Below are 25,153 nucleotides of genomic sequence, written 5' to 3'. Positions count from 1 at the left end.
AAAGAGCGATTTCTCACTTAATGTAATGCCAATTTTCTAGTTTTCCAATACGTCTATATGGTTGCCATTATACACAAGTAGTTTAGGAGTGATCTTACGCAAGCACAATGTATCAGATTTTCCGGTCCTTATTTGCTGTTGCATAGTTGTAAAATGTAGATCAACATACCAGGTTACCCAATGTCGTTGGTGGTCTATGCTGTGGTCTGTTCTCTGGTCTGGTGAGAACTGTGTGCCTTCCCTCTACCTGTGCCCACTTCAAGTTCAAATATTTAATTGTCGGATGCACAGAACAACACAAGGTCAGAATGGGCACTGAAATCTTAGGACAAGACAACGCAAAGCAACCTGGCATAACATAACAGTGCACAGAACATGGATTACATGTAAGTAAACCTCCTAAATATAAAGATAATATATAATCTATACAATATACCTTTAATACACATAATAACATATACTAATTTAAGACAAGTGAAGTATATTAGTACAATATTGCTGATAGTGCAACTAGTAGCTAAAAGTAACGGTGTGTAAAGTGACTAGGGTGAAGTGTATTAATGTCCATCTCAATGTCCATTCAGAAGGCCGATGGGCCTTGGAGAGAAACTCAAATGCTCCGGTATCGCCTGCCAGAAGGCAACGGCGTAAAAAGTCTGAAGGATGGGTGGTAACAGTCCCTTAGAATCCTGACAGCTTTCTTGAGGCAACGTGTGTCTTCCTGTCAGGGGTGCCCTATAGGGGGGAAAAGTTAGGACGATCCTAAGGGCCCCTGACTGACATGGGCACCAAATAATAGAAATTATAGTTTTTTGTTGTTGTTTTTTTTGTTTTTTCATCCCAAAATTCCTGGCGGCGCGCTGCTTCCTGTCACCTGTGTCCCTAAATATAGAACCCTGTGCCTCCAATGACTGCCACCCAGTGTCCAAAATATACTGACAGTTCTATCTAACCAAAATAATATGACAAGCCAATAAGAAACACAAATGGCTTCTACAGTTAGGAAAGTGGAAGATAGATGCTGTCTATGCTGCTGGAAAGCTAAAGGAGAACTACAGCTTAACTACAGTTTAAAAACGAACACACACAGGGAGACTTATTAGTTGATTTGTTCACTACCTCAGTATACAAAGGAATGGCCATTTTAATTTATTTTGTATTTTTGTGTAGGCCTAGGTCTATTAATTGTAAAGTGGTATGTTCACGTTTAGCATTGCTTCACATCAGAAATCTGGTATAACAGACCATCCCAACCATGAAGCTAGTAGTGATGTGTTGTTTGTGAACGATTCCTTCATATTGAACAAATCTTTCGAATCAGGAGTAACGAGTAGTTTCAGTGAGTGATTCGTTCATCTTCTCGTGGCAGCACATCGGGACTGTTGCATTGGCTCAGTAGAGGAAACAGAAAGGATTCGTTCACCTCGTTCACTTTCACATGACTGCTAGGTTTAGCATAGAAGACTTGAATGATTTGAGTGATAATTACAGGTTTTGTTATTTTTTACTTTACTTACAGTTCAGTGCAGTGTAATTGTTTGCCGTGATAATTAAATGCCAGTGTGATAATAAGTGACCCTTTCAAATCATGCAAACTGTCATGATGTATTGTATTTAATGCGAGAATATTTTTTTTAGAAATATTATCTGCCTCATAATTCCCTTCCCTATAGCCCACTCTAATTTATCTTGGCTGGTTTAGATGCACTCAAATTTCTTCCTTTGGAATATGATAACTGTTTAAAATAGTGGACATATTCAGGCCAGGGAATTAGCTAATTGATTGAATTGTTGAGCAAACTTGCTTGTTCTTAATCGTCGATTTTGTATTATCATCCCAACATTCCCAATACAAAAAACATGTTGTACAAATATGTAGATTAATTGTCTGTATTCATAACAATGTCAAACAGGTAAACTTGTATTGTTGAGTGGGTGCACCCGCAATTACCTTGTCTACTTGAACCCGTTTTGAATGAGTGGGATTACGTGGGTCACGCTGTCTAGTGAGGGGAGGTGCAGCTATGACAGCACCTGCCAAATGAACCCCTCTGTGCTGACTCACTCTGGAAGCCCAGATGGATTCTGTCACTATATTGATCCTCTTTCTACAGGCTGTCAGGCTGTCTGGTCACAGAGGAAGGCTGTGCTTCTCTGGCCTCAGCTCTGAGGTCCATCCCCTTTCACCTGAGGGAACTGGACCTGAGCTACAATCATCCAGGAGAAAAAGGATTGAAGCTGCTCTCTGCTGGACTGGGGGATCCACACTGCAGACTGGAGAAACTCAAGTAAGGAGATGTTTGTTTTTTATATACCTCTTTATGTAATGTCGCTTAACACTGAACATACATCAAACTACGTTATTAGGCCTTGCATTATATTATGATACAATTAAAAACTGAATTTTTACTATACAATCTACAATATGGTTCAACTATGATTGTAGCCACAATCATAATTGTATTTCCAGAAAGCAGGTTTAATAAAAACTGAGTTTTTAAACCCTGAGATGAGGGAAACTCTGGGTTTTTAGTTCCAGAAAGAGAGGTCACTAAAACCAGACGTTGTAAAATTTATCTTAGCTCAAACCTGGGTCCTAGTGTCGGTTTGAAGTGAATGTAGCTAGGGACTTCAACAAGAAATTGCATTAATTTGAGTGCAAAATAGTTTGAGCTTCATGTAATATAAATATTATGTTGGATTCATGTTGTTATATTTGCCGAATGTATTTAACTACACATTTTCTTTTATTTACTTTATATCAGTTTTGGACACCTTTGTTCAGAGAATGATGATACTAAGGCCCAATCCCAACGTCCCTCCTAAACCCTGAACCCTCACACACTTACCTGACGTCACCTAGTTTGTGATTGAGTGCAAGAGGATGCGAGGGCTCAAATTGCTATGAATTGGAATGGTTCAGCACTTTGCGGCCTTATCAGTAAAATAGTGATGTTGTTGGATGAAAGCATATTTGGAATTGATCATCAAAGGACAACCTACACACAGTTCTGGCTATGTTAACCATCATTGAACTTTGTGTTTAAACTTACGGATGTTAACCGTTATTTCTAACTCTGTTTACGTCAGGGTTGGTTGCTCCTTCCATGCTTCCGTGAGGGTGGACATTGGGATTGGGCCTAACCGTTCGTAAACTCCAGATTGATTGTCTCTGAGCAAAAAAGCTGTTTGTCCCGTGCATGGAGAGAGGGGCTATTCACAGACAGGTCTGTTGTAGTGAGAGAGAGAACGCAAGCGGGGCAAGAAGGGGCAGAGTGAATCAGTACGTTGCGTGCAGGTCTAGAATAAACAAAAAACACAATTTTATAAATTTGTGGTGGTAAATCTCTAATCGTGGCGGGCCGCTACAAATAAATTAATGTATGGGAAACACTGACAACTCTGGGTATGTTACCACGGTAACAGACTGTGAACCTCACCTGCTTGCTGGCAGCTTTTCTGTAACAAACCATGAGTTTCTCCTTCTCCCCTCCCTCATGCTGAGCCTGAAGCAACTGTCAGACATGGGGTGTCCTTTCATCAACCTGATTGTTGTTGAAGCCATATAACACATACGGATTACATGACATTCTACAGTTTTTCATGCAGAGCTAACCTGGCATTTACTGAACATCTCACTGTTAATATGTGCTGTGGAGGTTGATGGACCCTCCTTCTCGTAATCTTGTCATTAAAAAGGAGAACAATGTGCCAGTTGTTTTACCATTCATTCACTTCAACGTCTAACTCATAATTCCACACAAGAATATCAAAACAAGTACATGGGGAGAGAACAGTGTACCTCAGTAGCTACCATACATGAAAATGTATACCTATGTAGGTCTTTCTGAATCCCTCTCTGTGGCAACGAGCAACATATCTTTATCATTCTGTGATGAAGAGCATTCTGTTTTACCGTACTTTAAACTACTGTGTTATGCTAATTCTCTGCAGAATTGAGAAGTTACAAGTGCAAGGGGTTCTGTTGTGGCAGAAGGCTCAACAGGTCAGATATCACCATCAATAGCTGTTGGAAGAAATTAACCTCCCAAAATTAACTTTCTGTTAGCCCACTACAAGTCAAATGTTCATCTATTAAGCAGGATATTAGGTGGGACGACATTTATTCTGTTGGGGATGAAAGCTAATACAAGTTGAGAGCCACTGAATGATATTTACTTGGTTTAATCCTGTCAAATATGATTAAAACAATCATGTGTCTGTTGGCATAAGGAAGGTCTGATCTGTTTTGAACAGTTTTTTCCTTTTTTCCTTTTCAGCTGCTATTACAGTAAATCTGTTTTCTGCCCATAGGATTGTTCCACTTCTTCACCTGTAGTAAGACGTGTGGTTAAATGTAAAATTAATGGGGGTTCAAAATAATTCCTTCTTTAATAATTAGTTAAACAGAACTTTATTATGTGGCAGCCGGTGTTGATTCTGTGGGGCACCGTGGGAAACACAGCTGCATTGAAATTTACTGAATGACCAATTGCCTCTCTTTTGCTGTTGCAGTAGTTTTTTTGCTTTCTGAAAAAAATTCTTCATACTCGCCTGCACGCAAGACAACTTCTAATTCCAGTGAATTAGAATTGAACTAACTCAGATCAGCTGTCCTGGAAGCGATAACTCTGAGCTTCCCATCTCAGGGTTGATCAAGTCAGAGTTCAGGGTTAGGCTCAGAGTTTGTAAAACCTGCTTTCTGGAATACACCTCTGATGATGAGAGAAACAACATATTTACTTAGAAAGTCAGTTGCTAAGTCACTTATCAACAGGTGAAGTGTATTTTCATAATTCCTCTGCTTATCCCTGCAGTGTGGATCATGGTGGAGAGTGCTGGATCAAACCTGGCCTTAGGAAATGTGAGTATTGACTGCTACTTGGTTCTAGTTCACAAGGTCATACAAGGGACAATACCATTAGTGACTTGGACACTGTCAGAAATAGATACACACACACAAAAAATGTAAACACTACTTTTAATAGCAGTAATTTAACACAATTACCCACATCAATACTGTGTGTACATCTGTGTGTGCTATGTGTGCACATCAATACCCCTATTCTCCTGCCTTCCTCTCCTCCTCCCTCCCTTCCCCTCACACCTCTTCTCCTTTCATCTCCTCTTCTCCACTCCACTCCCCTGTTTCCTTCACCCCTCCTTTCATCCCCTCTCCTCCTTCCCTTCTTCTTCTCTCCTCCTGTCCTACACCCTTCTCTTCACCCCTCCCCCCCATTTAATCTCTCTCCTCTCCTCTTCCCCTCCCTCTCTCCTCTCCACCCCCTTTTCTCCCCTCTGGATGGATAGTTGAGAGAGAAGAATGAGGGGTGAAAGGGAAAGAGAGGAAGAGTGGAAGAAGTGGGAGAGAATGGAGGGGTAGAGAGAGAGAGAAAGGGGGTGATGAAATGGAATGTGGAGGGAACATGAGGAGGATAGACAGATGGAGGGATAGGGGGGTAGATCCCTCTCCTTTCTATGAGAGGCTGTCTAGTGCCGAACTACTGAAACACTTGCTCATACACATACAACATCACTTGTGCTTTAGTACTATTAAACTGATATGCCAATACATCCTGAATTAACACATTAAAATAAGTATTTTCAATGAGCAATTCATTCATTTGGAAGAGATAGTAAAAGGATTTGGACTGATGACTGGATGTGTATGAGTGTTTCATGGGGTAGCACAAATGATGAGTGTGTGTATGAGCGTTTCAAGTAGTTTTGCCCTAGACAGCCTCTCATAGATCCCACCCTCTCCCTCACCACTCCCCTCTCCACCTGTCGTCCCCTCCTTCCTCCTCCCCTCTCCCTTCCACCTCTCTAATCTCCCAGTTCCTCATCTCCTTTCATCCCCTCTCCTCTTGTCCTCCTCTCCTTTTCTCTCATCTCTTCCTCCCTCTCCTCTCCTCTTCCCTTATTCCCTCTCCTCTTCCCCCCCACTCCCCTCTCCTCCTGTGTTGACCTCCTCTCCTTGTCTGTCCTCCTGTCCTGTGAAATAAAATGTGAAGGGAACAGGGGGATGATAGAAGGATGGAGTGATGGGAGCATATCAGGGGTAAGGAGATATGGGATGATGGAGAGAAGGATTTGGAGGGAGAGAGGTAGCATGTGAGGGAGGGAGAACCGAATGAGAATGAAAGGGAGGAAGAGTGAGAGAGAGGAATGGAGGGAGGGACAGAGAGCAGGGTAGAGAGGTTGGAACAGAAAAACAGATAGAAAGAGAGAGGAAGGGTGGAGAGAGGAAGAGAGAGAGAGAGCAGGAAGAGGGAGACATTCTAATGTGAATGATGATGATCAGTAATATATTGTGTCTTGGTCTCCCCCATCAGATGCCTGTGAGCTCACACTGGACCCAAACACAGCACATAGATACCTCTCTCTGTGTGAAGAGAACAGAAAGGTGACATGTGGTAGAGAGAAGCAGCCGTATCCTGATCACCCCGAGAGATTTGAGAACTGGCCACAGGTGCTGTGTAGAGAGGGTCTGTCTGGGCGCTGTTACTGGGAGGCAGAGTGGAGTGGAGGAGGGGTTTCTATAGCAGTGACATATAAAGGAATCATTAGGAGAGGAAGGGGTGATGACTGTGTGCTTGGATACAATAACAAGTCCTGGAGTCTGTACTGTGTTGATTACAGTTACTCTGCCAGGCACAATAAGAAGAGCACTGTCATACCTGACCCTCCCTCCAGCTCCCACAGAGTAGGAGTGTATCTGGACTGGCCGGCCGGCACTCTGTCCTTCTACACAGTCTCCTCTGACACACTGACCCACCTGCACACATTCCACAGCACATTCACTGAGCCCCTCTATCCTGGGTTCTGGGTTTGTTCTGACTCCTCAGTGTCTTTGTGTCAGGTAGAACAGCCCTCACAAACTGTGCTCACATAGATGTCATTGAAGATTAAACTGTATACAGTTGTAATGGATATCCCCGTTATATTGGTGTGTGTAGAATGTTTGTTTTCTTTTTATTGTTGACAAACAACAATCCTGTCTTTGATCTCGGTCCCACTGAATGTGATGAACTAAATACTTACAGGGGGTATTCCGGGTAGCGGGTTTAGTGAAAACTTTGAGTTGTTTAACCCTGAAAAGAGGCTTACTCCAAGGTTTCCGTTCCAGAAAGAGAGGTAACCAAACCTTTTGGTAAGTTTTCATGGTAACTTACTCCTTGAAACTAACCTGCTCGCTAGCAGGTTTTCCATGCCAAACTCTGCATTTCGACCTATCCCCTCCTTCTTTTTAAGCCTGCTTGCGTTGGCAGACATGGGATATCATTTCCTGGTTCAGCCGACCGATCTCGAACAAAATGTAATTTGCTTAGTTATACGCCGGGAGACGATTTTTAGACTGCGATTTGATGTGCTTTAATTCCCTGATGAATACCTAAGTTAACGTTACCCGCCACAATCTGTAATTTCTCATTCTCAGCCCTTGGGCCTTCATCGCTAGTGTTACACGCCGTGGACGTGGACTCAGAACTGACCAAATGCTTTTTGGATTTTTGAAATAAAGACAATTTCATTGAAATTGTATTTGGTCTTCTTCGTTGCCTACAAATAGAAAACTAATGAGTATTTTTATCGGCTATCGTTCCTACAATTGACATGATTCATAGATTGTCCTGTAACTGGTGTTTCAGCAAATCTATTTCAAGATTGTAGGGGGTCAATATTGGCCAAACAACCAAAACTAATTCCCCTATGGGTTGAAGGAAGATGGGAAACTGAAAAGTGTATTAACATACATTGTTACACTGAAGAACCAAATAATGCCAATACCAATGGAATTACAGTTATTTGAGTCTTTGATCTGGGTTAAATCAGAGCAAGAATGGTCAAATTAAGGTTAAATAATGTTATCATTTAATCATATTGCAAAGGAATGAAATAAATGAAGGTTAACTCTTACCTACTCTACCATGATTATTGTAAACCAGAGATAGAAAGCAAGAGGTGAGGAAGAAGCAGTAGGACAAGCCAAAGCTGAGAAGAAGGTCTCAGGAGATCAAGAATCCACAGAACAATGCTTCACAATTCCTTTTATACCCAAGAACAACTACAATCACACCACAATCTTAACCCTTACTTATCAACATGACTAGCAATGCTTACAGTAAGTTACACAATGATGTGTGAGAGCCATCAAGTTGAGACTCCATCCAGTAATGCCATATTTTATAAAATGAGAGGTGGGGGCAGGTTGATAGCCTTACAAGATCAGCCTTTATTCTTCTGCCCTAAGTACACCATCTCTTGGTCAAAATTCAGAAAATTCAACAATTAATATTCATATAGGTTATTGTTCATAAAATTAACCTACCTGTGACCATGCATCCTCCTGTAACTGGTGTTCCAGTAAATCTATTTCAAGATTTGTTACGACCCCCAGTCTATGGTGTTCTGTGTTTGTATTTGTGTGTTTCCCTGCTGTGCTGTCTGTTCCCCATAGGTGGCGCAAACCATCTCAGACCAATCAAGTACTCAAATTCATCAAATGTTAATATATGAACTGAGAGTCCACATGATTGAAGTGACAGACGGAGGGGTCAGGTGATGTTCTAGAATCCAGAGTGTGTCTGAAACCTCCACACCCTGATTGTTACACTGAGAAACTTGACTTATTGAATTAGTGTTGTAGTTGGTCCTGTTTGCACTTTCCCAGGGGCATCTAGAAAAATATTCATGGGATGGCAAGAAGCTGGCAGGAGATTTTGAGGGGTGGCACCCCGTGGCAGAAGTATATATGCTGATTTAATCGCAGCCATATTAATCAAGGTTTATTTGGAATCAATGTTTTTTTGGAATGCCCCCAAATTAAGATGTTTCAACTCAAAAACTTTAGGCTACATTATTATGGCACATTATTAAAGCCTTAAATCAAAGATATTGAGGAAACACAAATCAACATGTATGTTTTCATTGATTTATTAGCTATTGGTTAATCAATAACAAACAAAACCAAACCGAAGGTTGGACAACTTGGTCAGCTAGTAGGCCTAGAAGAATGTGCAAAAAGTTTGAAGTTTGTATGGTCGATTTTGACAAAGATATTGAAGAAACACCGAAAATTGTTTGTATTCAAATGTCTGTTGGGTTTTTCGGCATTCAGACTGTCTACTCGTTTACCCTGGTCCCTAAATATGACACGGAGCCTGAACGGAGGTACGAATATGAATGTCTGTTGAATCTCGAATATAAAACCGCGCTGTTTCTGTGTCTGTAGCTTTAAATGCTAATGAGGAGGAGAGGGCGGCAACATGCGCTAATGTTTACAACGGATGTATCGCAATGGCTCGTAGCCCCTGTTGCTGTAAGATGCCTTGAATTTAGCCATTCTCATCTGATCACCCTGGTTTGCAGAGGTGCACACTCAGTCATTTCAATGAGGGGAAAGGCGGATATCGTGCGCGCCATAACACCAACAGCAGAATGGTTATCCAAATAACAAAGAAGTGTACAACACTGGCGTTACAGCATTTGTATTCACACACACACTTGATGCCATTTATCTTTACATTAGCAATTTATCTTCTATCACCATCTGGTACGCTGCTGCCACTGCCAAGGACAAGAGCAGACTGCAGCGTATCATCCGCACTGCTGAGAAGGTGATCGGCTGCAATCTGCCTTCCCTCGAGGATCTGCACTCCTCCCACCATGGACACTCCCTGTTCCAGCTACTCCCCTCCGGCAGAAGGCTGCGGTCCATCAAGACCAAAACCTCACGCCACAAGAACAGTTTCTTCCCATCCGCTGTTGGCCTCTTTAACAAGGCCAAGGACTCACACTGACTTTAAATCACAATCTGCACAATGACACCCTGCACATTGCAATTTGCACTATTGTATCGTCTGCATTATCTGTATTTTTAGGTTAGATTGTTAATTAGGGCTACTTATATTTTATATTATTTTATTTTATTCCCCTTAGTATTAGCTAGACCCCCTTTGTATTAACTAGACTTTGCTCCTTTTGTATAGTTAGTCCACATATTTAAGTTCCAATATTCCTATATGTTTAATGTATGCACCTCCCTGCCAAAGTAAATTCCTTGTTTGTGCTAACATTCATGGCGAATAAAATCCCTTCTGATTCTGTTCTGATTCTTAACCTCGACCTCTGTGCTCTTACTTGATTCTGCTTGCTGACCTTAACCTCTCTCCTCTGCTACGACTCCTGGCCTTAAACTAATCCTAACCTCAACCGTCGTTGTGACGCCTAAACTGAACCGGACCTCCCAGGCTGCAGCCGTAGAATGTTTTTTTAGTTTGTAGTCTAGTTAAAAAAACACGTACCTACATCAAAGTAAGAAGGAGAAATAGCAGACCAAGAAACGGGAGGGCATGAGACGGGAGGGCATGAGACGGGAGGGCATGAGGCGGGAGGCTGTAGGCTGCAGCCAAATACTCTACACAACTAGGTCTCCATGGCAACCACACCTTTACCATACCTCTCCGTAAAGTAAACTAATGTAAATTAGCTGGATAGATCTTTGATAGCTTTAAATTAGATTTAAAGCATTACAAAAATAAGTTTGAGTGATAATAATTTGTATAAAATAAATATTTAAATCATTAAACAGTGACGGCAAGTGAAATCATTAACTCCGCTACACAGCCCTATACTCTTGCCTTATTAGAGAGACAAGACAAGTATATTGTATCACCACAAGGGGGCTGCATTGTGAACTACTTATTGGGGCCTCCTGTTTGTGTGTGTCTGTGTTCACGCCACTACTACACTACAACCACACACACTTAGTTAATGGTTAATGAAACACAATCCCCCTCCCCTCGTTCTCTCCCTCCCTCTCTCTCTCTATCTCTCTCTCTTTCCCTCTCTCTCCCTCCCCTCTCTCTTTCCCTCTCTCTCTCTCTCTTTCCCTCTCTCTCTTTCCTTCTCTCTCTCTCTCCCTCCCCTCTCTCTCTTTCTCTCTCTCTCCCTCCCCTCTCTCTCTCTCTCCCTCCCTACCTCTTTATCTTTTCTTCTCTAGCTTTCACTATCTCCCAATTGCTACTTAAAATTTCAAGTGCTTTATTGGCATGCCTTTTTCCCAAACAGTGTTGTAGTTTAACCAGCAGGAGATCATTGATGTGTGAACTGAATTTGTTGATAGTACAATGTGTAGTAATTAAGTTATTGAATACTGGTACAAATGAATGTATCATTAGGCCTATTATTAAAGCAATATAGTATGAGCACGAGTACTATATTACTTTTATAAAACAATTTTATAGTCAACCAATTAACATTTAAATACAGCTATTGATTTTTCTTTTAATGATTTTGCCATTGTTCCTCCGCAACGAAAAAATAGTTCCGGTGTCAACGTCAGCTGAGCTATTAGCCCGAAAGCTAACGTTATGCTAGCAAGATTCAAAGGCAATACAATTTTTTACGGTTGACAAACAGTAAATATAATTTTACAGTATGTTTGACAAGAAGATTTGCTAGCAAACTAGCCATGTCAATATCCCAAAATCAATATCAAGATGTTCACGAACAAAGTATTGGCCATATACTAGTACTGGGCTACAGTTCGGCCGCAGCCTGTGGAGCAAGTTGAATAGCAAATGGATGTGAGATGACCGCATCAAAGTTGACATTTTCTCCAAACAATGATTATAATTTGACAGTATGTTTAACGACAAGACTAGCCAGCTATCGAGCCATGTCATTGTCCCCAAATAAAATCAAGATTTTTAAGAAGAAAATAATTGGCCATGTGTAGAGTTGCTGCTACTCCTGCCATGTCGGCCGCAGCCCGTCTGAAGTAGACTGACTAGCGAGGTGAATAGCGAATGGGATGTGAGATGAGCGGTTACGTGACACTGACACAGTACATTCTGAAAAGAAACATTTTTCAAACACGTTATAATAAATACTTTAGTCACTCATTGTTGTAAATACAAGTTAGCTTGTTAAAAGTCTTTCAAAATTGTAAATGGAGGCTTTGACTTGTCCCCGTTGTTATGGTTACTTATTTGTATCAACGCGAATGTTTCATCGCGGAGTGATTTATTATTGGAGTGAAAAATCAGAGTGGGTTGTTGTGGGATAATTCAACTCATGGAATGTCTCTCGTCCAATCAGAAACAGCTATTTAAATTAAAAAAAACAATTGTTCTATAATAATCGATAATCCTCAAAAGTATTTTTTTTTAACTGAGTACTGTAGTAGGCTATAGCCAGCAGGAAACCAGTGGTGTGTACGTTTGGTGACACTACAATGTGTAACAGTAAAGTTATTGGATATGTTTGTAGTATTGTTGTTCGGTTTTGCACTTTGCAGACGGTTAGCTAACCCTAACCCTGTTTTTGGTGCACATCAGTCAACTCACCATAGCCGAGTGTTGAGACTGAGAGTAGACCCCGAAGCCATTTGATTTGAGAATAATGGCTGGCTGATGAAGTTATTGGCTGGCTAGCCAGCTCAGCCAAAACCTAAATAGCTGCTGCAGCCGCCAAAATGTTAATAGCTACAAATGGCTGAAGCTGCCACTTCATGTCTACAGATGTGTATGTTATACTGATTTACTAGATCTCAATATTTCCAAGTTCTAAACAGTGTTTCCTCTAGGATTATGATTTTTTTTAGCAGTGGGGACAGGTCTGTCCGCCCTATCAACAGACGTGCAATTTACTGTAGCTAGCAAGGGAAGAATACAAACAACGAAAATCACCAGTTAACTTAATTTAAATTAAAAATAACTATAGACTAATACAATAACAGGCTTAAATAAACTGACAACGTCGGTTATACGATTTACACTTCTTAAGGACGCACACACGCAATCTCAACATGAGGAAACACTGCTAAAAGAGTAGCCTACAAAAATATCGATAACTAGTCCTGACACAAAGACAAACGGCATTGTAGTCCTAACAAAACGGCATTCATACTTCCAAAAACTGAAGATCTAACAAAAGTCTGAGTATCCAATGTAGAAATTAGGAAAGTATGTGAGAACAACACAATTACCGTTTCTAGTTGTTTCCGCCATTTCAGCTCAGCGTGAGAGAAAAATGCATTCTTTCTTTTACTGTCTGTGTCTATGATCATCACTATAGGAAAACGCGCAATTTTAATTGGTCATCAATTCACTGAGTCCTGTGTATCATAGCAACAAGCACGATAATGTGGCGAATCCGGTGTGCAACATTGATTTAGTTTATCATTTATTTTTCGTGTGTGTATGTCTCTATGTGATAGATAGAATTATTGTTTGTTGCAAATCATTTCAGCTGGCTCAGCCAAAAAATATCAGATGGCGGCTCAATTTGGAGAGGCGGTTAGAACCGAATACGTTTTTACTAAGTCAATACGTAACAGTCTGCTTTACATTACACTCAATGTAAAAATTTACTACTTTTTATGATAAGCTTGTAGCGACACGTCAAGTATGGTTTAGAGACAGTTTAACTTATATTTTGAAAATAAAAGTTTATAGCCTGTTCTCCCATTCTAAAATGTTATGCGACAGTCAGCGGCGTAACAAGGATTTGGCGGGCCCGAGTGCAGATCTCACCAACGGGCCCCTTACCGACCTATCGTCAAGCGAAATTATTGAGTTTTCAGTTTAGCGATGCGCAAGGAAATTTAAGCTACTCATGATGTACAATTAAGGGTAACGACTGCTCCTTCTATGTGAAGATAGATGACGGTTTAAAAAGTGAACGGCTCTGACTCGCGAGTCTGTGGCTCTAGATTATGCTTGCTACAACACGGAATGAGCATAATGGAACAGTCAGTCATGAGCCGACGTATCTGCGACGTTTGAAATAGAGCACAGAGATGAGAAGAAAATCTGATCATTTACCGAGGCTTATCCGACGTTATGAATGACGTTTCGATCTGTCATGTGTGCTATCTGGGTACTAGTAAAAAAAAACAGTCATTTCGATGGTGAATATTTGATTTTATGTTCGTTAGATATGCTAGTTTACATCTAGTCTATCTAGCTTTAGCTATTTTCCGACTACATCCTGCACATAGTTTACTATATCTAACCTGGCCGCTGCCTGGTAGCCTAGGCCTATATGTGCATTTTTACGACGTTTAATAGCCATGTCAACTGCATACACCAGACAGTAAACGTTATGTAATTATTAGCCTACCCTGGTGGCTGAGTTTCACACTCATTGATGTTGCCGGGCTGGGGGTCAGACGTAGTGTCCTCTTCAACACGCTTCGCCACAAATCCAAAGGAGGATAGTTTTGACAGCTTTGCCACCCTTACAACTTGCTCTTTTCGTTCCTGCCGCTTTCTGGAGCCACTTTTATGTTAAAGGTCATGGCATGGGGTAGCCTAATTCGCTTCAAAACGCTAATGCAACACAACTGTAGTATCCCATCAACAACTGTCTGTGGTATTCCAACAACTGGATGGGAACAATCCTGTGTGGGTGGGCGGGAATCTTTGACAACAATATTACCCAGACATCCTTGCTATTTTTCGAGGGCAATACTGCTTAATAAAAACGACATTTGTTTCATTCAGCAAAAGGCAAATGAGGAAAAATTAATTATTTGCTGTTGTTAACACTGACTGTTTTTAAAATGTTTATTGGGCAGGTGATAGCTCATAATTCTGAATAACTGACACCATAATTGAGAAATGTTTGCGAATTAATAAAAATGGATCATATGTGATCAACTACTTGCGGATTTACAGCGGTGCAAGGGGCCCGGTCAGATTGCCTTAAGGGGCCCGGTCAGGTTGTCTCACTTTTACGGTGAGATCGAGGACGGGCCCCCTTTCGCCACGGGCCCTAGTGCAGCTGCACTGCTTGCACTCCCTATAGTTACACCACTGGCGACAGTCAACAAAAATGCTGCAAGACAACCAATGTAACTGTTACGAGACAGTTGCGTACCACTATCAACAGAACAGTAACTGTCATGTACCAGTGGAGGCGCCGTCACGTACCACTGTCCTGTGCAAGCGGAGGCGCTGTCCTGGACCACTAGCTACTGTCCTGTGCCAGCGGAGGCGCTGTCCTGGACCACTGTCCTGGACCACTAGCTACTGTCCTGTGCCAGCGGAGGCGCTGTCCTGGACCACTGGAGGCGCTGTCCTGGACCACTGGAGGCGCTGACCTGGACCACTAGCTACACTGTCCTGGACCACTAGCTACAGGACAGTACAGTTTCGGTTCTAACCGCTACTGTCAATTTGGCTGACAAAATTATTAGCTGGCTTTGGCTGAAACTTAGATGGCGCCGCTTATCGGCGCTTGGCGGCGGCTTCGGGGTCTAACTGAGAGCAAAGAGGGCAATATTGAAATGTTCATCCAAACAACGTCAATCGCGGCACTACACTAATTTGGATTATAAAAAGGAAACCTGCAAAATATGAACTTTGAAGAGTGCCTGGTTCTCAAGATAATCGTGGGAAACTCACTGCCCAAAAATCCCATTCTAAACAGACAAACAGAAGGACGAACGGACAACATATTCCTGGCATTATTAGAGAGTTAGGGATCAAGTGGTAGGCCAGTTATTGCGGAGGAGAGTAGAGAAATGTTTTAGGACCTGCTCGTCGGGACCCTAACTCTAATCATTAGGCTACGCCACCTATTATAACGCTGACAACACTTTTCCTTATATCGTGTCTGTCACGCTGTCATTCAACGGTGGTTTTCTGCTCTTCAGAGCAATAATTTGAAGTGCCAAATGGTAAACCATCACAAACTCATCACAACATTACTTTTGTTTGCGGTGGATCATGGATCACAGCCTTCTCCATAAAGTTGTAACACATTCAATACTACTGCCTCATGGCAAAAAAAGTGTTTTAATGTTCCCATCACATTACCTCTAGGTTTAAAAAGATCCGTAGCCAGCCGGAGAACCTCGGGGTAATTTGGAATCTTCTGCGGGGAGGGGCACTTCACTTCCCGTATTTTTCGAATGGATACCAGACCTCACCAGACCAGAGGGAGAAATGACACAGACTTGACGGGCAGTTTTTGCCTTAACTGAAGAGAGGGAGCTCTGATTAAATTACCAGCTGGTAAGAAACGAAACTTGTTGGAGAAAATAATAAAGATGCATTCATCCTCTATAAGAATGATAGGTTTATCGGAATTGTGGGGTAGGATGAATAGCCTACGACGTTGACGCCTGGCAGATGTTTACTTTTTATTCTAAACAAAGTAAACTATTCACTGACTCGTAAAATCGTTTTGCCAAGATATCTTTAAGGTTAAGTTTCATGAACAACTTTCCCTCGTCTAGATTTGTGTTTGTTTTAGAGAAATTTTGAGTCATCCTTACTCTTAGAAGTTCGAATACCTCCGTGAGAGTAACAAAGACTGTTCCCTGCCAGGCTATTTTCAAGTGGAATTGTTGGACGACGTCCTTCAAAAGCATAGCCTACTCTCTTTGAACGAAAGTAGGATCTAATCTCGCATGTAAACATTTAGTACACGTGTATGAAACGAATCGTTACCTATAGGCTATATGTACTTCCTGTTTAGTATATTTGATGGATTTGTAATATAATACTTACTCTGTAGCCCATTCAAATATGACTCAACAACTCCACTGGTCGACAATTACCTTTACTTGTTGATTCTCCTGTGTTTTTTCGTGTTTCCTCTCATAATAGGCATTGTAAACGAGTTTTGTTTTGAAAACACACTTTTTAAAAGAAGGAATGGGTTAACTTTGGGGTGAACAGTCAGCCAGTGTGAGCTCAGTTAAACAACTGTTTCTTTTATATATTTTTGCCTTAATCACACACTACAGATACACTCTGAATGATCCTACTGTGGCACTGGTTTTCTTCATTTCACAGATTTCAGCTCATTCCCTCCAGCCTCTGATGTGTTCTAAACTTAGGCATAATTGAAGGGACACGAGCTAACATTACTCACCACAAATCATGAGTTCAGTTCTCCGGGAGAAAGTCTCAGAAAATGTGGGTGCATTCTCTCTATCTCTGTGTTACCACTAAAGAATGGTGGGAACATCTGTGACTCAGGCTTGGGTCTTTTCATAGCTTTGTTTGCAGCAGAAAGCTACAACATTCTTCACAGTCTGCTGTCGTATGTCTGTATCACACACACGGCCTCTTTCGCCAAGGTAATTCATTAACTACTTACAAGAATTTCAAAAATTTTTCCTCAGTTGTTTTCATCTTGTTTCATCAAGTATTCACAAATAACAGAGGGATTGGGCTAGAAGTTATAGACAGATCAAGAGTGACTAATATGTAGCTCACATAGCTTGCCCAGGTTATATACTATAGGTAAAAGCCATGCATAGTCTTCTCAGAGATAACACACACAGACTGTAGACTTAAACACTCACAATCGGGTGCTACAAGACTCCAAAAATAGATGAGGAAGGTGTGAGGGAGGGGGGGTAGAAAGATAGGAAAGAGGTTTTATTGGGTGTGCCTGTGTGTGTTTAGGTCAGGTAACCATGGCGACGAGGGGCCATTCCTCCTGCTCCTCGATGAGTAACCACACCAAGGAGAGGGTGACCATGGCTAAGGTGACCCTGGAGAACTTCTACAGCAACCTGATCGCCCAGCACCAAGAGAGGGAGATGAGGTGGGCATTCATGCATACACCCCTCACCCCGTACCCACCTCACACACACACACGCATACTGTTCATACCCCCCCTCAAACACACACGCACTCACACACACATACTGGTCAGTTCTGTGTAGTCTGTGGACTTTAGTTCATGTGGTTAACTCCTTCCGGCTGGAGTGAGGCCTGCTGATGTTTTGTTTTCATATGACAAGAGAAGCTGGTGCATGAGGTCCATAAAGGAAGTCAGTGCCTTGATAGGAAACAGCCATTCAATGCTTCAACTGACTCCATAAAAGGAAGTCCACACAAATAACTGTGTTTATGCTCTCTATGCTTATGTAGAAAGGACAGATATGCACCAGATGTGAATCACTTTTAAGAGATGTATGTGATAGCCAGACCCACACAAGGCTTAAAAAATGTATGTCTCATAAAAAATATATAATGTTATGGTTGTGACCACCAAAAATCCCAAACCAAGTTGGATTCAAATGTTATTTAACATACAATTTGTAAAAAAAAGTATTTATTGAGAGGTGTTGTGTCATTAACCTTACTTACTACAACTACAAGAACAGGACTGTCAAACCCAGCGCTCTCATCATTGGATGATCTTTAAGTAAACTAAAAACAACTTCAAACATGCCCACCACTCCATCCACACGCTACCAAAGGCACTACGTCACTGTTCCCCTGATCTGTGAACAGTAGTTCCTGATCTGTTCCCCTGATCTGTGAATTTAATTTGGCATGTCTTTGTATTCGGGGGGAGGTTAGCAAGTCATCCTATTTAGGGGGAGTGTTTTAATTGGGGGGATGTACTCATATTGTTGGTTTGTTAATTTCGTTTATTTTTAGAGGGATAGTACACATTAATCAACGTTTTCAGTAAAAGTGCTGGTTTAAGCCAGCCAGCTAATTTTCAACCGCAGTCCCTGGGCAAGTTAAAAACATTAAAAACAATACAAACAGTCATTGAACAATGAACACATGCAGGGCAACATAGGACAAGCGAGACATAGCACACAGATAGAGCAACATAGAACAAAAGTCAGTCAGGTATAGTGGGGATCAGATGGCTGAGCGGTTAGTTAATCGGGAGTTTATTCAGAAGGTTTGCCGGTTTGATTCCCGGCCGTGCAAAATGACGTTGTGTCCTTGGGCAAGGCACTTCACCCTACTTGCCTCCAGGAGAATGTCCCTGTACTTACTGTAAGTCGCTCTGGATAAGAGCGTCTGCTAAATGTAAATGTAGTGGGTGTGTTTTGCACTTCAGGGCCACCGTACCCAACAGTTCACAGTGCATGTCAGATCGAATAGCAAGACAAGCAAGTCTTCAGGAATTCTCTTCAGAACTCCAAGCTAGTTGGAGAGGATTTGCGTTGAGGCCTAGATCTGGGGAGGGTTAGAACAACAAATGGCTATGAACTGGATCTAACCCCAAACCAGGGAGTTCACCTCCAAGCCAACAGCACGCTAAAGCAGGGGGGGTAGCAGGCTCCAGGACCTGGGAGGCTGGTCAAGACTGAGACCTTGATGACAGTGGTGATCCACCCAAAGTAAAGGGCTCTCTGGACCTTCCAGAGGGGCTGTAGAGAACTGACTGAATGACTGTATTCTTTAGCCTTGACCTTTGACCCCTTGTTGCCAGGCAGCAGAAGCTGGAAAGGGTGATGGATGAAGAAGGACTGCCAGATGAAGAGGTATGTTTATGGGTATGTTTACATACCCACACACACATACACACTGGGTCTCTGCTCAGGCACACACACACTCACATGTACACACATATTCACAAAGGTACACACACACACACACACACACGCTCTCACACACACTCACACGCTCTCACACACACACTCCCAAGTACACACACACACTCACATGTACACATACACACGTACACACTGGCTCTCTGCTCAGTTACACAAACACACATACCTCCCTGTCTATGTTGCAGAAGCGTATGAGGAGGTCTCAGCACGCTCGTAAAGAAACAGAGTTCCTCCGACTGAAGAGAACCAGGCTGGGCCTGGACGACTTCGAGTCCCTCAAGGTGATTGGTCGAGGAGCATTCGGAGAGGTAAGATGGATGCACCTGCTACACTCCCATTGGTCATGACCTGGCGGGGCCCAGCTGCACATAGTTAAGCTAAAGTTGACCCCTTGCCCTTGGACCTGCAGGTGCGTCTCGTCCAGAAGAAAGACACCGGTCACGTTTACGCCATGAAGATCCTGCGCAAGGCTGACATGCTGGAGAAAGAGCAGGTGTGACGCTTTCTCTCATGTCTTCCTTCATTCCTCTAGCGTTGCTCACACGTTGTACATTCCAGCCAGGCCTTTCACATGAGGACCAGTTTCACCATGGTGAAACAGAACATGTTTCTCTGTTTGCAGTCCAATACATTCTGTCTCTATCTGGCAACTCCTCAAGGGATATTTCGGAATTGTTTGTCTTTCTTAAACTACACCCCCTATCCCATGTTCCTCTCAAGTAAACAATGTAGTTACAACTAATACTAATACCGAAAACAAATAATCTTCAATTTCCCTGTTAACTAATCTAGCACAATCAGCTTGACTTTTTGAAAGCACTTCACTCTGAGATCCCCCACAGAGAGTATTTCTGACTCTGATACAGTGTGTGTTGTTGTCTGTGTGTCTAGGTGGGCCACATCAAGGCCGAGAGAGACATCCTGGTTCAGGCAGACACCCTGTGGGTGGTGAAGATGTTTTACAGCTTCCAAGACAAGCTCAACCTGTATTTACTCATGGAATTCCTCCCTGGAGGTGTGTGTGTTTGTGTGCGTGCGTGTGAGGGAGTATGTGTATTCATGTACCTGCGTGTGTATATATGTGGGAGTCAGATGGCTGAGCGGTGAGGGAGTCGGGCTAGTAATCAGAAGGTTGCCGGATCGATTCCCCGCCCTGCCAAATGACGTTGTGTCCTTGGGCAAGGCACTTTACTTGCCCCTGTCCTTGTCCCTGTACTTACTGTAAGTCTGTAATGTCCTGTACTGTAATGTCCCTGTACTTACTGTAAGTCGCTCTGGATAAGAGCGTCTGCTAAACGTGTGTTTAGCAGACGCTAAACACACGCTAAAATGTGTGTGTGTGTGTGTGTGTGTGTGTGTGTGTGTGTGTGTGTGTGTGTGTCTGTGTGCTTGTGTGTGTGCGTGTCTGTGTGTGTGTCTGTGTGCTTGTCTGTGTGCTTGTCTGTGTGCTTGTCTGTGTGCTTGTCTGTGTGTGTGTGCTTGTCTGTCTGTGTGTGTGCTTATCTGTGTGTGTGTGTGTGTGCTTGTCTGTCTGTGTGTGTGTGTTTGTGCTTGTGTGTGTGTGTGCGTTCGTGTACATGTCTGTGTGTGTGTGGTGCTGATGTTGTGTGGCGCCCCCTGCAGGTGACATGATGACGTTGCTGATGAAGAAGGACACCCTGACTGAAGAGGAGACTCAGTTCTACATAGCAGAGACTGTCCTGGCCATTGATTCCATCCACCAGATGGGCTTCATCCACAGGGACGTCAAACCGGACAACGTTCTGCTGGACTCCAAGGTTTGCAGACACACACACATGTAGACGCACACACACTGTCACTATCATTTCTCTACACAATTGTCAGATGCCAAAATCTCACAAATTATCACAAACAGCGAATGAGTGAAGACCTGATAGTGTTGAGGGACACGTGATACCTGTCACACTTGGAAAGTCCTGAGTTTATTATGTACATTTTTCTCTCTTCTCTACTTTTTATTTTTTAACAATGACTGTATTCACTTCATAATCCCGTTTTATAACCTGTTTCTAAAGAAAAAAAAAAATTGACGTCCAATTGTCTCTGTGTGGGCGTGTTAGGGCCACGTGAAGCTGTCAGACTTTGGCTTGTGCACAGGACTGAAGAAGGCCCACCGAACAGAGTTCTACAGGAACCTCAACCACAACCTGTCCAACGACCTCAGTGAGTTCATCATGATGCAACCGTACATGTTGATGAAACACACAAACCCTCGTGTGGCTGTGTGTCATAACAGTGCCTGTGCTTCCTGTTCAGACTCTCAGAACATGAACTCCAAGAGGAAAGCAGAGACTTGGAAGAGGAACAGGCGGCAGCTTGTGGGTCCTGGATGTCTGGTTATCGTAGTCCTTGGTCAATATTTACATTAGGAACTAGATGATGACCTGTAAATTAAGAATTATAATTCTTGATTCAGCGTTAGATTATTTTTTTAATTTACATTTTTTATGACAAACGTCTGATATCCAGATGTCCCTGGACTTGAACAAATCTTAACATTATTTTCACAAAAAGTACATGTGCAACGTCGTATTCTACTCCAACATTTGGACGACATTCACAACCGCTCTGGCCTCTCTCCTCAGGCTTTCTCCACAGTGGGAACACCAGACTACATTGCACCTGAAGTATTCATGCAGACAGGATACAACAAGCTCTGTGACTGGTGGAGCCTGGGGGTCATCATGTATGAGATGCTGATTGGTGCGTATGTTGTACCATAGGTTGCTTGGGGCATTAGTTTCTTTTTTTTCATACAAATTCACGAATTGCCAATATAAGCTAGAAGCTGTGTTTACAATGTTCTCTCCTCAGGCTATCCTCCATTTTGTTCGGAGACACCCCAGGAGACGTATAAGAAGGTGATGAACTGGAAGGAGACTCTGGTCTTTCCACCCGAGGTGCCCATTTCAGAGAGAGCTAAAGACCTCATCCTCAGGTCTGAATATACAGTATTATCACTAACCACAGTGTCAGAAAGACTCTTTTTAGATTAAAGATTTAGTTACATATTCTAAAGTCATTTATGTTCAATGCATATGTGGTGAGTTACTCTTAATGGCATTTAATGAACATAACTTCCCATATGTAGTTTCCACGTAGAAGGTTTGTGGTTCAGATTTCTCCTGTATCAACATCAGCAGATGTCCAACAAGAGACTGTGTGTTTCTCCTGCCAGGTTCTGCTGTGAGGGTGACCATCGGATAGGTGCGTCAGGAGTGGAGGAGATCAAGAGGAACCACTTCTTCGAGGGAGTGGATTATGACCACATCAGGTAAGACCTACAGTCAAAGGTCATGACCCGGTCTCACAAAACATTTTGTGAGAGAATGTTCTTGCACACTAGCAAGTGTAACAGGAACAGGTGTAGTCGCGCTTCTCGTCAGTATTGCGTCCTTCAGATCTTCCCCTTACTGGGATTCAAACTCAGAATAAAATAAAATAAATCTTTATAAAGAATTGCAGAAAACACGTGAATACATTTTTTGTCGAATCGTCACCCCAAGAATCGATTCGAATTATGAGGTACCAAAAGATTCCCACCCCTGATATTTATACTGAGGAGTGAATTTAACCAATTCAACTTGGTTACGCAATGGACACCAAAATATGAGGGTTATTACTATTATTTGCTTGTCCTATAGAAGATCTGTTAAAACCAAAGGTATTGATGAAACATCCTTTTCTTTGTTGTTGTCCAAACAGGGAGAGACCTGCAGCGATCCCCATAGAGATTAAAAGCATAGACGACACATCAAACTTCGACGAGTTTCCCGAGTCAGACATTCTCCAACCCTCCGGTGAGAAAACAAAGATGTGTCGAGAACCATCCAGAGTAGGCTGCTGAACACTGCTGGCAGTCCAGCAGAAATAACTGTTTACATGCTTGTTGGCAGCATTCTAAAGCAAAACAAGTGTAATGACATTCAAGGCAGTAGAGATAATACATTGTTTTACCCCAGATTAAAATGACATTTTCTATATTGTTCTGGCTGCAAGAATCTAGTCCGACCTGAATCTGTTGGTCTGTGTTCTCTGTTCTCCAGTGCCAGCAGCAGCCAGCAGCCATGTGGAGGTAGACTACAACAACAAGGACTGGGTCTTCATCAACTACACATACAAGCGCTTTGAGGGCCTCACGGCCAGAGGAGCCATTCCTTCCTACATGAAAGGAAGCAAGAGATGAGCTCCCAGGCCCACAGCTCTGCACTAGTACAGACCCTAGTACAGACACACAGCTGTGCTCTAGTACAGACCCCAGTACACATTCTAGTACAGACCCTTGTACAGATCCTAATATAGACCCTTGTACAGATCCTAATATAGACCCTAGTACAGATCCTAGTACAGACCCTAGTACAGACCCTAGTACAGACCCTAGTACAGATCCTAACACAGACCCTAGTACAGATCCTAGTACAGACCCCAGTACAGATCCATAGCTCTGCTCTAGTAGACCCTGGGACAGACCTACTACAGCTCTGCCCTAGTACAGACCCACAGCCTTTTCCTAGTACAGATCCTAGTACAGATCCTAGTACAGACCCTGTCAGACAGACCCCTAGAACTGTGGGAGATGAAGCTCAGAAAGCCTTTCTCAAAAACTGGATGTGGAGTTCTGGGCTCTTGATTCTGTATCGATGGAGCTTCTGAAAAACGGTGTAATTTTACAATGTTTTTTAAAGCTCTGTAGAGTCAGTTCCAACCTATTTTTATTAAAAAACTGTATACCACTGTGTATTGAAATCCTATAGATGTTAAATACATTTAAAGACTTGTTGTTCAATGCTAAGCATATGTTACCTATATTTCCATATGAAAACACTTCCTGCATTGGGATGTTATCTGAACCTAAAAAGTGGCCTTACTTCATCATAATATACTCAGCCAAGAATATTGCCTGTGTCTGACAGTGCTATTTTTTTCCAATTCAAGTTTTTTTGTTGTTGCTCAATATCAGCTCAATATCTTTATTGTTTGTCAACTTTATTACCTTTATTATGAACATAGGGTCTACCTTGGTGACAATCAATATGGAGCTTCTTGATTTTAGACTGTATTTATTATTCCATCTTTGTATTGCTATTACATCTATTGACAATCTGCAGCCAACTATCCAATAGTTCTGTGTGATAATTGACTGAATGACATCGGATTCCTTTGAACTGGAAACACCTGTGGATTTATTTTCATTGTTGTATTCATTTGAGTGCTTTCAAGGTTCAAGTTAAGAGTTTAGGAGAGGGGGCTGTGTCTTCCTAGGCTGCGACCAAACAAAGCTTTCTGTCAGTTTTCTGCCTTTGTCCTTTGTTTGTTGAATGTTATGACCACAGGGAATCAAAACGTTACAGACTGCCCCTTTAAGGCCTCCCTGTTGCTGTAGTGCCTTCTGTGTGCAGATATTTTATATTCTATGCTTAGGTTAGAATGGTGTTCTTCTAAAAGGTACAAATGTCACAAATAAGAATAGGCGGTACATTTGTTGTATTTATGCTGACACAATATGCTGTTCCTTTCAAGAAGGAAAAATATGAATTTGTATAAATGTCAACAGGTAACTGGACATATTATATCTAAGTTGTAAGAAAAACATTTTCAGTGCTGAAAATACTACTCTCATATACAAAATACAAAGCACAGACACATTTACTCAGCCATTCTGTATGAAAGCTCAGAGTTGTAATTGAACGGGAGGTCAAATAAACATCTGATAGCCTATTGTGTAGACCCCTCACCTCACTGTCGCAAACACAAGGGGGCGGTGGTGGGTAGATCCAGTGCTCAGTGGATTGAGACTGT

At 42.2% G+C, this 25,153-nt stretch overlaps 3 protein-coding genes across 11 annotated transcripts in view; 2 read left to right on the top strand and 1 right to left on the bottom strand.

The window, feature by feature from the left end:
- Positions 1–7,552, top strand: part of LOC124471300 (NACHT, LRR and PYD domains-containing protein 12-like) — a 479,590-nt gene extending 472,038 nt beyond the window's left edge. For 4 of the 7 annotated variants that reach the window (XM_047025755.1, XM_047025756.1, XM_047025758.1 and 1 more), the window contains 3 exons: positions 2,115–2,288; positions 4,818–4,864; positions 6,336–7,551. In XM_047025755.1, coding sequence (XP_046881711.1) covers positions 2,115–2,288; positions 4,818–4,864; positions 6,336–6,895 — 781 coding nt within the window. In that variant the 3' untranslated portion in view covers positions 6,896–7,551. Of the gene's footprint in view, positions 1–2,114; positions 2,289–4,817; positions 4,865–6,335 lie in introns of all 7 variants that reach the window. The other 3 variants (XM_047025760.1, XM_047025761.1, XM_047025757.1) reach the window with 3 other exon arrangements.
- LOC124471292 (NACHT, LRR and PYD domains-containing protein 12-like) overlaps positions 1–25,153 on the bottom strand; it is a 1,476,309-nt gene that overhangs the window by 1,029,830 nt on the left and 421,326 nt on the right. The window lies entirely within an intron of this gene.
- LOC124471332 (serine/threonine-protein kinase 38-like) lies at positions 15,878–25,079 on the top strand. Of its 3 annotated transcripts, none has more exons than XM_047025811.1 (14): positions 15,878–16,025; positions 17,016–17,098; positions 17,430–17,571; positions 19,210–19,261; positions 19,519–19,641; positions 19,743–19,826; positions 20,225–20,348; positions 20,957–21,111; positions 21,415–21,672; positions 21,940–22,057; positions 22,169–22,292; positions 22,533–22,628; positions 23,060–23,154; positions 23,401–25,079. In XM_047025811.1, the coding sequence occupies exons 3-14, from the start codon at positions 17,441–17,443 to the stop codon at positions 23,538–23,540; spliced, it is 1,500 nt and encodes a 499-aa protein (XP_046881767.1). In that variant the 5' UTR covers positions 15,878–16,025; positions 17,016–17,098; positions 17,430–17,440; the 3' UTR covers positions 23,541–25,079. The 3 variants fall into 3 exon arrangements, with proteins under 3 accessions (XP_046881767.1, XP_046881766.1, XP_046881768.1); XM_047025812.1 differs by lacking the exon at positions 17,016–17,098 and having other exon boundaries at positions 15,881–16,025; positions 21,415–21,517; positions 21,611–21,672; XM_047025810.1 differs by lacking the exon at positions 17,016–17,098 and having other exon boundaries at positions 15,879–16,025.

The sequence above is a fragment of the Hypomesus transpacificus genome, chromosome 9, assembly GCF_021917145.1.
Source record: "Hypomesus transpacificus isolate Combined female chromosome 9, fHypTra1, whole genome shotgun sequence".
In the NCBI taxonomy this organism is placed as follows: Eukaryota; Metazoa; Chordata; class Actinopteri; order Osmeriformes; family Osmeridae; genus Hypomesus; species Hypomesus transpacificus.
The sequence above is the reverse complement of the archived record's forward strand: the minus strand, read 5'-3'. Positions and strand labels throughout refer to the sequence as shown.

Coding starts and splice junctions, on each gene's coding strand:
- LOC124471332 (XM_047025811.1), top strand. CDS start 17,441: ATGGCGACGAGGGGCCATTCCTCCTGCTCCTCGATGAGTAACCACACC. Junction 22,293..22,532: donor GCTAAAGACCTCATCCTCAG/GTCTGAATATAC, acceptor TTCTCCTGCCAG/GTTCTGCTGTGAGGGTGACC. Junction 23,155..23,400: donor AGACATTCTCCAACCCTCCG/GTGAGAAAACAA, acceptor TCTGTTCTCCAG/TGCCAGCAGCAGCCAGCAGC.